Consider the following 16,212-nt stretch of genomic DNA (forward strand, 5'->3'; position numbering starts at 1 on the left):
TTACATGCAGGGTACCCTCAGCTGTGCCTGTCTGGCACTGAACCAGAGGCGGGAGCTCACAAGGAGTTGTGTGCATCAGTGGCTGGTGTTTGAGATGCATTGCATGGGACTCCATCTTTCCAGTTCAGTCACTGAACTGCTCTTCTATAAAGAATCATAGAATCATAGAATCGTAAGTGTTGGAAAGGACCTTAAGATCATCTAGTTCCAACCCCCCTGCCATGGGCAGGGACACCTTGCCCTAAACCACGTGGCTCAAGGCTCTGTCCAACCTGGCCTTGACCACCATCAGGGATGGAGCATCCACAACCTCCCTGGGCAACCCATTCCAGTGCTTCACCACCCTCACTGTAAAGAACTTCTTCCTTATATCTAGTCTAAACTTCCCCTGTTTAAGTTTGAACCCATTACCCCTTGTCCTACCACTACAGTCCCTAAGGAAGAGTCCCTCCCCAGCATCCTTGTAGACCCCCTTCAGATACTGGAAGGCTGCTATGAGGTCACCACGCAGCCTTCTCTTCTCCAGGCTGAACAGCTCCAACTCTCTCAGCCTGTCTTCATACGGGAGGTGCTCCAGCCCTCTTATCATCCTCGTGGCCCTCCTCTGGACTCGTTCCAACAGCTCCATGTCCTTTTTATGTTGAGGACACCAGAACTGTACGCAGTACTCCAAGTGAGGTCTCACAAGAGCAGAGTAGAGGGGCAGGATCACCTCCTTCGACCTGCTGGTCACGCTTCTTTTGATGCAGCCCAGGATACGGTTGGCTTTCTGGGCTGCAAGCGCACACTGCCGGCTCATCTTAAGCTTCTCATCAACCAACACCCCCAAGTCCTTTTCTGCAGGGCTGCCCTGAATCTCTTCTCTGCCCAGCCTGTAGCAGTGCCTGGGATTGCCCCGACCCAGGTGTAGGACCTTACACTTGGCTTGGTTAAACTTCATAAGGTTGGCATCGGCCCACCTCACAAGTGTGTCAAGGTCCCTCTGGATGGCATCCCTTCCCTCCAGCGTATCAACCGAACCACACAGCTTGGTGTCGTCGGCAAACTTGCTGAGGGCGCACTCAATCCCACTGTCCATGTCGCCGACAAAGATGTTGAACAGGACGGGTCCCAACACCGATCCCTGAGGGACACCACTCATTACAGGTTTCCAACTGGACATCGAGCCATTTACCACAACTCTTTGCGTGCGGCCATCGAGCCAGTTTTATATCCACCGAGTGGTCCATCTATCAAATTGATGTCTCTCCAATTTAGAGACAAGGATGTCGTGCGGGACAGTGTCGAACGCTTTGCACAAGTCCAGGTAGATGACGTCAACTGCTCTGCCGCTGTCCATCAGTTCCGTGGCTCCATCATAGAAGGCCACCAAATTGGTCAGGCAGGATTTCCCCTTAGTGAAGCCATGTTGGCTGTCACCAACCACCTCGTTGTTTTTCATGTGCCTTAGCATGTTTTCCAGGAGAAACTGTTCCAAGATTTTGCCAGGCACAGAGGTGAGACTGACTGGTCTGTAGTTCCCCGGGTCTTCCACCTTCCCCTTCTTGAAAATGGGGGTTATATCACCCTTCTTCCAGTCATCGGGAACTTCACCTGACTGCCAGGATTTTTTGAATATGATGGACAGTGGCTTAGCAACTTCATTCGCCAGCTCCTTCAGGACCCGTGGATGGATTTCATCAGGTCCCATGGACTTGTGCACGTTCAGGTTCTTAAGATGGTCTCGAACCTGATCCTCTCCTACAGTGGGCCTAAGGTCTTCGTTCTCACAGTCCCTGCATTTGCTTTCCAAGACTTGGGTTGTGTGGTCAGAGCATTTGCTGGTGAAGACTGAGGCAAAGAAGTCATTAAGAACCTCAGCCTTCTCCAAATCCATGGTAGCCAGTTCTCCTGATAGCTTCTGGAGAGGGCCTACATTGTCCCTAGTCTGTCTTTTATTTGCTACGTATCTATAGAATCCTTTCCTGTTATCTTTTACATCCCTTGCCAAACTTAATTCTAGCTGGGCCTTAGCTTTCCTAACCTGGTCCCTAGCTTCTCGGGCAATGCTCCTATATTCTTCCCAGGCCGCTTGTCCTCGCTTCCACCTTCTATAAGCTTCTTTTTTCCCCTCTAAGTTTCCTCAGCAGCTCCTTGTCCATCCATGGAGGTCTCCTGGCCCTCCTGCTGCACTTTCTTCTAGTCGGGATGCAACACTCTTGAGCACGTAGCAGGTGATCCTTCAATATCAACTAGCAGTCTTGGGCCCCCCTGCCCTCTAGGACTGTATCCCATGAAACCTTACTAAGGAGGTTCCTGAAGAGGCCAAAGTCTGCTTTCTTGAAGTCCAGGGCAGTGAGCTTGCTGCACGCTCTTCTCACCGTCCTGAGGATCTCAAACTCAACCATCTCGTGATCACTACAGCCAAGGCTGCCCTGGAGCGCCACATTTCCAACCAGTCCCTCCCTGTTGGTGAGCACAAGGTCCAGCATGGCACCTCTCCTCGTCGGCTCCTCTACTGCTTGAAAGAGGAAGTTGTCTTCCACACAATCGAGGAACCTCCTGGATTGCTTGTGCCGGACCGTACCGTCCCTCCAGCAGATGTCAGGATGGTTGAAGTCTCCCATGAGGACCAGGGCCTGCGAGTGTGAGGCTGCTCCTATCTGTCTGTAGAGCGCTTCATCCGCAGAGTCCTCTTGATCAGGCGGCCTGTAACAGATCCCCACCGTAATGTCCCCCATTGCTGTTTTCCCTTTGATCCTGACCCACAAACACTCTGTTACCTCATCACCCGTCCCCAGACAGAGTTCCATACTCTCTAGCCTATCACTGACATAGATAGCAACACCCCCTCCCCGTCTGCCTAGCCTGTCTTTTCTAAACAGCCTGTAACCTTCCATTCCGACATTCCAGTCATAGGAGCCATCCCACCATGTTTCTGTGATACCAATGACATCATATCCCCGTAGCCTTGCACACATCTCTAATTCCTCTTGCTTGTTCCCCATACTGCGGGCGTTTGTATAGAGGCACCTTAGCTGAGCTCCAAATGAAGCCGACTCAATGGCTAAGGCAGCTGGAACATCTCTACATCGCTCCAAGCACTTATTACAGGTGCTGGCAACTGACTAGGAATGTTGGGATGGATCAATGCTCCCCTCCCCCAACACATCTAGTTTAAAGCTTTCCTGACCAGCCTGGCAAGCCTCCTACCAAAACAGCTCTTCCTCTTCTTTGTCAGACCAGCTCCACCAGCCTCCAGTAGATCTGGCCTCCCAAATGGAGCCCCATGTTCTAAATAGCCAAACCCCTGACTATGGCACCAGCATTCTAACCATTTATTAACCTGCCAGACACGCCTAGCTTTTTTAAGGTCCTCCCCTTTGCCCTGGAGAATCGATGAAAAAACTATCTGAGCTCCAGAGCCCCTAACCACCTCTCCCAGGGCTCTGTAGTCCTTCTTAATGTTCTCCAGGCTACTGCTATCTATATCTCTAGCACCCACATGGACCACTAGAAGGGGGTAATAGTCAGCAGGACTTACTAGAGCAGGCAGCCTCTCAGCAACATCCCTGATCCAAGCCCCTGGCAGGCAACACACCTCCCTCGAGACTGGGTCAGGCCAGCAGATGGGTGCCTCTGTGCCTTTCAAAGTAGAGTCCCCTAATACTATGACCCTCCTCTTTTTCCTGGAGGCACCAGTAGTGATCCTCTTTACTGGTGCATCAGCAGGGTGCTCATTAGGTGTGGTGGGTGCTTTCTCATTAGCCCCCTGCAGAACTGAGAAGCGATTCTGGGTGGGGACATCAGATTTAGGAGGAAGCCCCTTGTCGTTAATTGTCCTCTTCCTCCTTTTTTTGTTCGTTTTTCTCGTGACTAATTCCCAGCTTCCTGGGTTGCTGCTCTTCTTCTTTCCTATATGAGCAGTGCTAGACGTTTGCAGCCCCTGCGCAGTTTGGGCCTGGAGCAAGCAGCCCAGCTTCCTCTCAGCTTCCCTGGCATCTTTTAGCTCTCCCAACAGCCTCCCGCAGCTCAGCCACCTGCTGCAGGAGGACCTCCACCAGGGCGCACCGAGTGCAGCCCTGTCCCTTGTGCACCCTCGCCTCAAGAGACCAGTCGAGGCACTCTCTACACTCCGAGGTCTGCGCCGCAGCCTCCCCTCTCATCGGCTCTGTCTGGGTGCCTACGCTGGCCACCGCCGGGGCAGAGCTCCCAGAGCGGGCCCTGGTCCTGAGGCGAGTGCTCACCATCCCGCTCGCCCTGCCTGCGCCAACTGCCGCGCCACGCCCTGACTGACGTGCCACGCCCCTGGTCGCCCGCGCTCCTGGTCGCCCGCGCTCCCTGGGATGGGTTTTTCCCCACTGAGGGCTGGTGCCGTCACTCCTGGCGCCGCCCCCTGTGAGTCAGCTGCTCGCGTGAGCTGAGCTGCCGGCTCCTGGGCAAGTCCTGTCGAGGACTTGAGGCTCTCTCGGTCGCTCTTGCCGCTCCGAACTGAGGCTCCGGGACGCTGTGCTTCGCCCCGCTCCGGTGTTAAAGGCATCCTCTCTGGAGATACTCACCTCGGCAATTGATACTCACCTCAGCAAAACAGGTTCCTCTCTGTTTTGCTGCCATGACCAGCCACACCACAGGGCTGGCTTTTTCCCCTTACTGTAAGTGCTTTGTAGACAAGGCATTTCTACTGCCGGTTAAACAGGTCTGAGATATCCAAGACCTGAACTGGTGCAAGGCATACGCTAGGAACTGTTTGGAGATAGCAACAAGGAAGACTGAGGGATTGTCATGCTTGTAAAGCGTATGTATTTTATATGTGGTTAGGAGCGTCAGCCACTGGGGCGCATTTTGGGCCTGGTGTACTCTTGCTTTTCCTCTGATGATTAAGGAGGAAGAGAAGAGAGGACCCCAAAGTATTGCTTTCTCTGTGGTATTTTTGTCAGTGAGAAAAAGCAGAGATTGAGGCTGATCCCAAGAACATTAAGTGGTGCCCAGTTTCTCAAGTGCAAGCTATTTTACAGCTCCAATACAGCATACCTTGCTTCTGCTATTTGTCATTCAGGAATCAAACCCAAAAGCTTTGCCTGTATCCCTTCACCCACTCCTAACATCATCTCTCATTATGTATAGTCACATTCTAAGCACTACTGCAACACATCCAGCTCCCAGAAACACCTGTAGACCTCCTTAACTATCCTGTAACTTGTGGCTTTCAGCACTGACTCCATCCCAGATGGTTTGATGTAGATGATGGTTCTTTCTTAGTGTGTGCTGGTGATGCACGTTCCCCTTGAGTCTCTCCCCATTCCAGACTTGCCCTGTCCATTGGAAAACATGATGGAGGGTCAATGGGTACATTGTGGCTGCCTCCAGCCAAGAGCTAGCTGGGCCCTGCTTGGGGTGTGGAGCGGCACGAATGGCACCCATCAGCAAAGTGTTGCTGCCACAGGCAGGCACTAGCTGCAGCACCAGTACAAGGAAATGTGTTCTAGGTAAAACATAATTAACCTAGGTACAGATCTTGATGCCACAAGACAGTTCTGAAACCAAGAGCTTAACAGGACTTTTACAAGGAGGAGAAAATTATGTGGATAATGAGAATAGCCAGTGGTTAAAGGAGTCAAAAAACCTTTATCTGCTGTTTGGATTCCCCCCCCCCCCCCCCCCAAATGGGTGCCATGGCCACTTTATCTGTAATGACTTGAATCAACTGTGAACTGTCACTACTAGGGAAAAAAGCTACTTTGATGGGCAAGTTATTGCATAGTGGATTGCTGTATCTTGAACTATCTCCTTGTCCAGGAGAGGTGAGCTGACCATGGGCAGAAACGCCTGGGTCTCCTTTTAGTTTCCAAAACCTGCTCGAGACCCCAGACCTCACTGGGAAAGGTATTGGGAGTGGGACCATGGGAAGGGAGAGCAGCAGTGAGGGAGGGCTGGGGCAGGGGGGAGAGCATGTGCATGGGCTCGCTTGTAATTAGGAGATTTAAACTTTGAAAGAAGTTAATTAATAATGAAACTTGTGACTGAATGATGCAGATTGTGAAGACCGGCTTTGTCAGCAGCTGCAATTAATTACAGGCTCAGGCACAGGGAAAAGGAGGGGGTGAAGGATGTGGGGAGGGGGAGGCATCACCAGAGGGAAGATGATAAACCTGGCTGCAGGCTGTTGCTGTGGTGACAGGAGGCAGTTGCCGTGGTTGACAGCAGTGACACATTGAAGGCAGCAGGTACTTCTAATTACCCCCTCCACCGACCCAGGCAGGCAGCAACCCCTCCTGACTCAGGGCAGGAGATGCTCCAGTTTTCTTCTCACGCTTTCTTCCTCTCTGCTGCAGGTTGGATGTGCCTTTTCAGGGTCCCCACCTGCTCTGAAAGGAAAACCACGAGGTGGCAGATTTTCCTAATGTCACTTTAATAGCCCAGGAGCAGCCAGCGATTCAGCAGCATCCTTGGGAAGCCTGGACAATGCTGGCAAACTTTCAGAGAGCTAGTATACAAATGGAAGGGGAGGAGAAATCGAGTGCAGCCAGCCACAGCCTTTTGAGCAAGAAGATGAGGACCTTGCATGTCTGGCCTAAGCTGCAACAGTTTTGGGAGCACTTGCTGTGGCTGGCCAGGTCTTGTGCTTTGGGATCTTGCCAGCTGCCCAAAGGCACCCTGCTGTTATCTGTGTGGCCTAGGTGGAGGGGAAATGTGCTGCAAGGCAAGAGGTGCAACGGGAGCATGGGAGCATCCTGACCACCGACACACTGGTTCTTCCAAAGCATGCACACAAAAGTGTAGGTCTGTATGAAACAAACTCCTGACTTTGAGTCCCTGTTGTGGTTTCAGTCGCTTTGCTAGAATTGCCGAAGTTTGGCTGCACTAGATCTGCATCACTGCTTTGTGATGCAAATGCTGGAAAGATACTGCAGAAACGTGCTCACTTTTAGAGCTCAAATATTGTAAATGAGTTCTTGGAGAAGTGTGTACTGGGTCTTGGCACTCCTTCGGGAGGAGAGGGATGGTGAAGAGGAGGCAGGTAGAGGGTGTGGAGAACACAGAGAAGGTCACAGAAATACACCATTTTTATCCTTTTCTGTAATACATAAATGAAGTGGCGCTTGGTGAAATTAAAAGGCAACAAATTAAAAATAAATAGGAGGAAACAATTTTTTTAATGTAAAGTATAATTAGCCAGTGTAGCTCAGGGCTGCCAACTATTATCGAAACAGATATTTTAGTAAGATTATCAACAAAGGATTCAAATGAATAAGCAAAGCATCTGCAGGGATACTAGTATAGCTGAGAAAACAATTATAAGGGCTATCAATCCTCATGCTTTAGGGCATAAATAGATCACCAGCTGGGGTCAGAAATGCAATTTCCCCCTATGGTTACCAAATAACTTAATTAGGCATATTGTGGAGTTTTATCCAGCATGGGTCACTGCTGGAAGCAGAAAAACGGATTAGATGGACCATCAGCCTGTTCCAATATGGCAACTCTTCATCTCCAAGTTCCTTTCAGAAGGGGGAAGAGGGAGACTTCTAGCCTTGTGTTATTGAAAGGGGGTCCCAAAAGTGCACTAATCATTAGGCTCATGCAGACAACTGGCTGTCCATTTTGATTTAGATCCCTAGATTCTAGAGATCTCTGCTACGTTTGAGTATAGGCCACCATGGAAAATCTCTTCCATGTATTTGGGAGATTCAGTAAACCAATGAGGGAGGGACTGAGCAAACCAACAGGAAAGGAGTGAGCATGTGTTTAATCATGGCAATGATTTGACTTGTATGAATACCTTAGACCTTTGTGCTACCTCTACTTTTTCCTTTTGAAAAGAGTTTTGGCTTGATCAAAAAGTGGAGTAATAAGGAACTGAGAGGGAAAAACACATGAGTGTGAGAAGTCACTCTACCAGAAGTTATTTACCTTAATCTTCCTATTTTGCCACCCCAAGCCTAGGGCAAGTTTATCTCAGTCATGATGCTTTCACAGAAGTTTTCCTTGACTCTTTCCCACCTGGTTTGAGTGTGTCAGCATGATGGTGATTTTGTTAAACTGCGTTACTCTGGGGATGTACCAGCCATGTGAGGATATGGACTGCCTTTCTGACAGGTGTAAAATCTTGCAGGTAAGCAGACTTTCTTCTTGTTGTGATGGTGCTTCAGTCCAAGTCACAAAATTTCACACATGCTTTCCTTTGTTGTGTGAGCAACACTTTTCCAGACAGGTTGGCAAGAATGTCCCTGGCAGTAAGCTATCCTGTTGTAAAATAGTAAAAGCTTGCTTTGAGGAGGGGAGTGCTAATGGATGAAGTCTTCTTGTGACCATGCAATACAGGACAGTTGCTGACTTCCTGATTCTGTGCATAAGCAGGGGTTTCCTGACGTAGACAGCTGTAAGATATATAGCTCAGAGGTAAGCCAAGGATAAATAATTCAGGTTATGGCATCCAAGCAGGAGAGAATAGCAGCTCCTAATGCATTCACTACTCTGTTGAGTAGCAAGGGTATTACTGAGTCCACAGGTAACGTGGCATTTAGAATGCCTAAAGGGAGAAGAAACATAAGGTATACTAAGAAGGGCCATGGGTACACCCAACCTATGAATGCACTAGCTGTGGTTGCTGCTATCCCAGAGAGAAGGCAACAGCAAAGGCTGTCATCTATAGTGTTGCTGAGGCTGCAATGTTCAGATACCTGCAGCCTCCGTGATTGTTACGTGCTGTCTAAGCTGTGTGTGAAGCTCCACTATGTCCTCAGCAGAGCCATTTGCAGTGGGGTGATAAGGAATCCCTCCTGGGAGACCTTGGAAGGATGCTGTTACCCTGACCAGGTTTGGATCTGCTGGTGCTGAGCCAATACCTCCTTTCAAGTTCATGTAAGGAATTGCTGAGTCAACATCAATTACTTTACCCATGGGGAAAAAACCTGTAACTATAAAAACCCCTTGCTTACTTGAGCAGCAGTAAGCTGTGGTACCAGGGCTGCATACAAGAAGCATTTCCAGCCCTGCCTCTAACTCATTTTCAGAAGTACTGAAATTTGTATTTATCTCATATTCTGCATTTTAAAGTCCAAGGCTGAGAATGCTTATCAAATGTGCTCTTGGGTTTCTTTTTGTCAGGTGTTCGATGATTTCATCTTCATTTTCTTTGCCATGGAAATGGTCTTAAAGATGGTGGCCCTGGGGATCTTTGGCAAGAAGTGTTACCTTGGAGATACCTGGAACCGCCTGGATTTCTTCATTGTCATGGCTGGGTAGGTTGATAGTTCCTGGGTTTATTTGTTCTGTGTTTGCTGGAGACTTGCATGGAAAAGAAATTACATTACTGAGGGGGAAGTTTCTGCTTTGGTGCTACCTCAGTACATCAGCAGGGTTTAGCAGCCTATGGAAGAAACAGTAAACAAGGTAGCTTAGCTCCCCAGCTGATGTGCAGCCGTCTCACACAACTTCTGTAGAAGGTGTTAATTTGTACCAGCTGAAGGTGCTTTTAAAGTGTCTGAGTGGAAGAGTTGTAACCTTTACCAGAACCAATCTAGCTTCTCTGTTTCCAGCAGCAGTGTTTCAAAAGTAGGAATGTCATTTTTGTTACTCTGGGCTTTTTGTCTCGCACTGGCCTTACCCACAGTACTATGGGGACAAGTTGACATTTGAGTGATTTTTACAACAAAGTTGCTATGGTGAAGCTCTGATTTCCCCTCTGCATGTATGAAGTGGAAAGCCTACCAGGATTTGCCTATTGAATCACAGCAAAATGTCCATCTCTGATTTTGATGGGTTCTTTTTCTGAGTTTGTCCATTTTCTATCAGACTGTCTTGTGGTACAGTAAAAAAAAAAAAAAAGGCCAGAAATAAATATGTAATGTTGCTGTTCTCACAGCAAACAGGTAAACAGGTGAATGTCTTTTCAGAGAGAACCCCCCACTTTCCTCTTCCTCCCAACAAGGAGTTACCCACATTTGCTGTCATGGAAGTGCATGTATTAGTGACTGAGCCAGCAATGAGTTCAAGCTCACTCTGCAGGGTTTTCCCCTGCAGTGTGGAGCAGCACTGTCTTTATATTTGCTTTTGATACAGTTCTTCTACAGCAAGACTTGAAAGTCATTCCCTCTGGAGGGTTGTATAATTGTTTGCTTCTGGGAGGCACAGAGATTTTCAAACTCAGCTCAGTTGTAAATTTTGAAGGCTGATTCTCAGCCAGTTTGTGCATAAAAGGAGGACAGGCAGATGAAAGCTGTCACTTTTCCTGAATTAACACAACATGTGTGAGATGAGAAGACCTTTTTCATGGCTGAGCCTGCTGTGATTAGCATCTGATACAAAATGGTCTGGCATGAGGACTGTGGGTTAAAGCACCTGACACATGGTGGTGAGGAAAACCAGATCATTATCTGCTCTAGCCTGAGCTTCTGGTGGCACATTTGCTGGTGACATGATGCAGGGAAAATGAGACCCTACCAAAGCAGTCTTTGGGAGGAAAGGGAAGAACAAGTGAGTTTGAAAGGGGGTTGTTGGAGCCCATGGTGTTCCACTGTGTGAGGGATGTGCTGCAGTATGCTGGGAGGAAGGTGTTGCTCCAGTTGGCACAGGAGTGCTGGTGTATGGGATAAAAGGCTTGGGAACGTGGGGTTTCACTCTGCCCAGTGTCCCTCAAGCCTGGTATGTGAGCAATGCTATCTGGAGAGATGAAGAAACCAGTGGAGCAATGCTAAATGAAAGAGGGTGGGCTCAAGTCCTTACTCCATGCAGGAAACAATTAAATCCATGCTACCTAGATGAGGAGGGAGTAAACCCCATTTACATGTTTCCCTCTGTTGCCATTGTTGGCAGAAATTTGAGAAGAGAGTGTCTTTTGTGCATCTGATAGCAGTGCTAGGAAAAACGCTCATATCTGAACTCCTTTCAATGCCAAGGAGACTTAGAATCAACTCCTCCACACTGATTATTTTATATCTAAGGATTTTTCATTTCAGGTCCAAGACTGAAAGAAATTTTTTTCCTGATTTCTATACAATTGTCTTTGTGAGGTGTCAGGCTGAAATGATAGTAATCTCATTAGAATATCTGATCTCAAAAGACTTCTGCTAAAGAAAGATTTTTCCATTTAGCTATATAGAGCTAATGACTATATAATGTATCTCGAGTTATAAAAGCTTGTGGTTATTAATTCATTATTCTTTGAAATTCATTAGAATTGTCTGCGCTGTTTAAATCAAATCCAAGGCTCAAATTTGCCCTTACATACAGACTGTAGGCTTTTATTTAACCTCAAATTTAAGCTCCAAGCTTTATCGTGATTGGTCCCACACCCGGATCATGGCTTCAGCTTTCTCTGGGCCCAGATGCTGTCCTAGCCTTCTGAATAAGGGAAGACATCCTGCATTAGGTCTTGCATGTTTTCTTCATGGCTGTGAGTTAGATCCTGATCAGAGTCTCATCAGTTTTCTCTTAAGGGCCTTCTCTTCATGGTTCTGGACACCCATTGCCTGCAAGGGAGGTCATAAATCTGGCTCTCAAGAAAACGTTCACGATGTTGGGAAGTAATGCACTGCCTAGAAGACGTACAGCTTCTCTCAGTCTCAGGAACAAGGACTGTACTTCCCAGCCCTTTGTCTTCCCTTCTCCCTTTCCAAATAAACACTAACGAGGCAGCAAAGGTTGGAAGAATAAACCGTAGAATGGAAAAGCAAAGCGAAGGCAAGAGACTGCTCTGTTGGGTGTTCCTGGGCAGCTGAGATACCTCCATCTGCTGCATGACGGCATGTTTTATCAAAGAGCATAATGACTATTTGTTGCTGTTGCCCCAGACGGTGTTTTGGTTACATAAACCATGTATTTGGGCATTCATTCTCCTCACTTCCTTGGAAAGCCAGAAGCCATAGTTTTAGTTAGCTGAATTCCCTTTTGTGTCCCTGCCCTGCTTGCCCCTGCTCCCCACGCAACCCATCAGCTCAAGGAGGAAGACTCCATTGTCACTAAAAATATTCTGTTTCCATGGCAATAGGAGCTGACATCACCAGAACTTTCTCCCCTCTCGCACACTCCCTCCCCCAACCACCTTCAACACGTTTTTTCAGAAAGGAGTAGAAAAAAACCCCAAAACAACAGTCCTAAGTCAATGCTCTCCTTCATTGTTCCCCCTCAGAGCTCCTAAAACTGAGTAAGGTAATTTGGGTTGGAGAATGCTGATGCCCTTGTGTGCACAGACAACCAGAGCTGCAGATTCAGTTTGCTGATGCTCCAGGTCCCAACTGCTCACTGGCAACAGGAGGTTGCAGGTTCCCAGGCATTTCAATCAGACTATGCTCCTCATCAGCTGTCCTGGTGGAAGTCCCTTTGTTCGTGATTAGGTCTTGTCTGTCGTCATGTTTCCCAAAGCAATGGGTGCATTTGGAGAGCTTGATTCAGAGGGCAGCTTCCTAAAGTTGAGAGCCTGCTATGTTTTGAAAGTTGAGATAATGCAAACACTAATCATATTGGAAATGTCAGCCAGTGTCTATATGTGAATGAATTTAGGAGGAATTACTTATTTCTGGGCTAGCACTCCTCAACTTTTTAAGCCAGGCAGTTCTCTAGCAAACGAAGAGTGAGCGATTTCTCCTGCTTGCTCTTCTCTGTGAGGCAGTTGTGTTCATATGTGGTTGGAGATGATGCCACTGTCCATCTGGGAAGGAAGATACCCCTTTACATGACTCTGTCCTGAGGATCTCTGTGCAGAGAGTGAATTTGTGCAACCTGCTTGGCCTTGACATCAGTTCCACTGAGGGAGTGGTTGTTCTGCCTCTCTCAAGCCATGCGCTGTAAAGATTTGTGGTGGGAATTTTGCCTGTCTCTGTCCTCTTCCGTGGCATCCCCATGACACTTTCTGGTATGCAATTCACTTTTGTAAACAGGTAGGTAAGTTAAGGGGGACAGGGTTTCACTATGTGGCTGGGAGGATAATTGTGATTACAAGTGTGTGCCCAAAATAGGTCCAAAATCTTTCCTTAACTACTTGCTGCTTGGAGTCCAGTGGCTGAGGAGAGGCTGGTCTATCTTTCAGTGAATGGCCTGTCTTTGCCTCTCTCTCTGTTATCGCATTGTTGCTTGCCATGTAGATCTCGTAAGCTGTGGTCAAATCCCATCCTGACCTTGACTTTGATGAAAGAATAGCATGATTTGTATATTTTGGCATTTTGAGATATGCTTGCAGTGTTTTTTAACAGCTTTTTAAAAGTGGTGGACATCAGAACAAGGCCCAGTACTCTGTGCAGCTGTTTCAGTGCCTTCAGTGGTAATACTTTCTCCGCATTCCAGCCTGAGGTTTCCCAGTTTCTACCACCACGCATTGCAGTAGCCCATCTAATCAATCACAGCATCATCCTATCAATTCATTAGGCTGCTTTGTCCATTGGCTCCAACCTTGGTTGGTTGGTTTTTTTTTCCCTTGTCTCCTCTTCGGAAGAGAGAAAATCCCTTCCTATTAGTAGGAACAGCAAACTTTGTTCCCAGATGTATGCTGTTTCATTTGTTCACACTGGCATACAGATTATTTGCATTTCCAAAGCAGTTCATGCTGTTCTATATTGCTGACTTGTCCATTTCTTTTCTGTTCTCCCAAATATATGCTTCAACTGCAAAATCAATTGGTGATTTTTGTTTTTCTTTAATTTTCTGCCATGTTTTGATAAGTAAACGAACAGAGTGGCAAGAATTGTGCATTATAGAAGTACATCTGCTCTGAATGACTATCCATTTACTGTTGCATGTGAGGTTTATTACTTTAGCCAGTTTTTCTCCAGCTAATACATGTCATGATGATTTCATATCATTCCAGCCATATCGACATAATTACTTATGTGAACCAGAGTTGTAATCTCATAAGAAATTATAGCACATTAGTTTGATTATGTCTATTTTTCCTTAAACCTGTGTTGATTATGGTTAATTTTATTATCCAACTTTAGTCCGTAATCTATCAAAGCTGCATATTGGCGGTTTCATTACTGTGCTGTGATCAGCATCAGCCCAGTCAGCCTATTGAGATCACTCTGTTTTCTAAAGTACTGGCACAACATCAGAATTTCTTTGACCCTTGGATGCTTTCCCAGTTTTCTTGAGACTAATCAAAAGTCATCAGTAACTGCTCCGGATCTTTTCTGGCCATCTCTTTTAAAACTCTTGCACACAAATTGTCCAGGCCTGCTTATCTTAGAATATCCATATTTTGATAAGCACAGCCTAAAATACTTGATCACAGCTGGAGATGAAACTACCTCATTATGATCTATGGTACATACACATCATCTGACCTTCCCCGTAGAACTTTTTTTTAATTGAAGTTTTCTGCTTTTTTACACTGTTTGTGGCAATACTTTTCTTGTTCCAGGATTAACTTATACCATATTTTGTGCTTGTTCAATTCTCTTACAAATTTTCTACAATTTCCATCTCCTAATTTATATTCTATAAGTATTCATTTCTAAATTGTTACTGGTTCCATACTAGGAAATGCCATTTTTGACAGAGTGCGCTATTCCCCCTCCCTTTCTGTCCCACTTGAGCCTCCCTAGCTAGGTTAAAATCCTTGATTTAATATTCTTTTCATGCAGATCTTCCCACCAGGCTTTCTTCATGCCATTTAGGCTGTTTTATGCTCATAAAATGAACATTTCCTATTCTCTTTATTACTCAGGCCCCTGGCACTGGAATATAGACAATACAATTTTTCTCCTCTTTACATCTTCCAGTGCCTTGATTAGTTTTGTTCTTGACATGGAGGCTTTGTAAGAACTAATGTTTTCCTAATTTCATCACTTTCTCCTTTTATTTTTCATCTAACAGTCTCCTGACTGTCTATCTTTCGGTTACCTAAAGTGTAATTCTTCTTCTAATGAAATCCTGGTTAAGATTTCTGCTTCTCTAAGGAGTAAGCCCAGTGCTCCTGCCCTGTGTGGCTGACAAGCCAGCAGTTTGTTAACAGATTGCTCCATCATCTGCTTTGCCTGTTGGCCAGGTTGGACCACCAAGGAGCTCAGCTGAATGTTTTTTGTTCATCTTCTTCAGAAATAGTCCTATAATCTGTGGTATATGATGATAAGAAAAAACAATTAATTTTAAAACACAACATCATGCATTTTAAATAGTGTCTTGGAAGTTTGAAAACCTTCCTAAATTTGCATTTTCACTTATAGTATAGCATCATAGCTATCCTGATATCTGATTTGTTTTCAAAATCATCCTTTCTTTTCTGGAGTAGTTATGCAGCCTTTGAAGAGGGTTTTTCTGGCATCTTTGTGAAGCTGGAGATCCTTCTCAGGCATGCCTGATACCTGTTAGATTGAGCAGAAACATTTCTTCTCAACTCCCTGTGCCTTTGCTAGTTGCTGTTCAGGAGTGCTTTATGCAGCTTCCAACACTCGGAGCCTGGAAAGTATTGGTCTCTATTTAACTGAGATGATAATTATTATTTTGTAGCTTCTCTCTCTGATAGTTATCTACTGTCCTTCATTCCTGCTTTCCCTTAATTCCTTAGATAATTGTGTCCTTTCTTCCATAAGCTGCAGTGATGCTGCTTCCTGAATCCATCCGTCCAAGCTCTTTTCAAATGTGTGCAGCATCAGTGTGTGTGCTTCTGAACACCAACCACCTCCCTTACCAGGAAGCCACCGGTTACATTTACAAGCCCTGAGTCATTCCTCTGCATTTTCAGGGAAGGGGGCTTGCAGCTGTCTGAAGGATGAGAGGCACCAGAGCACCCAGTGTCAAATGCCTACATGTTCCCAGGAAACAAAACTGGCACCAGTGCGGTGCCCTTTCCATGCTAGGAAGATGTCACTTAGCCTGGAACGCACCTGGTTGGCCTTAATCTCACAAGATGAGGAAGGTGTTGCCAATCTTCTGCTTTCTCTTTGCTTTTAATTAACTGTGGCCCTTCAGGGACCTGGCCAGAATTTTGCATAGTTATGACTTTAAAATCTCAGATCATTAAATACCTTATTAGCAGCAGTGTAAACAGCAGAATGCTCAGAAAATCTTAGTTAGCTAATCTTCGATGCCAAATGAAAGTTCTATAAAATTATGGCAAGTTAAAGAAAACTGTAATAAATACAGCAATTAGTTGTTTCAAGCAGTGATCAGATTAAAGATGGAAACCAGCAAGCAGCAGGCTAAATAGCATCTTAACTAAAGGCAGAAATATCAGAAGCACAGCCCTCCCCCCCCAACACACACTCACTTTTCCTCCTTAATGATACTAATTATTTCATT

At 46.3% G+C, this 16,212-nt stretch overlaps 1 protein-coding gene across 3 annotated transcripts in view; it reads left to right on the forward strand.

Annotated features, from left to right (window-relative positions):
* The window catches only part of CACNA1I (calcium voltage-gated channel subunit alpha1 I), a 201,525-nt gene that overhangs the window by 103,484 nt on the left and 81,829 nt on the right, over window positions 1–16,212 (forward strand). For all 3 annotated transcript variants that reach the window (XM_030479820.1, XM_030479822.1, XM_030479821.1), the window contains exons 3-4: window positions 7,981–8,092; window positions 9,088–9,221. In XM_030479820.1, the coding sequence (XP_030335680.1) occupies window positions 7,981–8,092; window positions 9,088–9,221 (246 nt within the window). The remainder of the gene's footprint in view (window positions 1–7,980; window positions 8,093–9,087; window positions 9,222–16,212) is intronic.

The sequence above is a fragment of the Strigops habroptila genome, chromosome 3 (assembly GCF_004027225.2).
Source record: "Strigops habroptila isolate Jane chromosome 3, bStrHab1.2.pri, whole genome shotgun sequence".
Lineage (NCBI taxonomy): Eukaryota > Metazoa > Chordata > Aves > Psittaciformes > Psittacidae > Strigops > Strigops habroptila.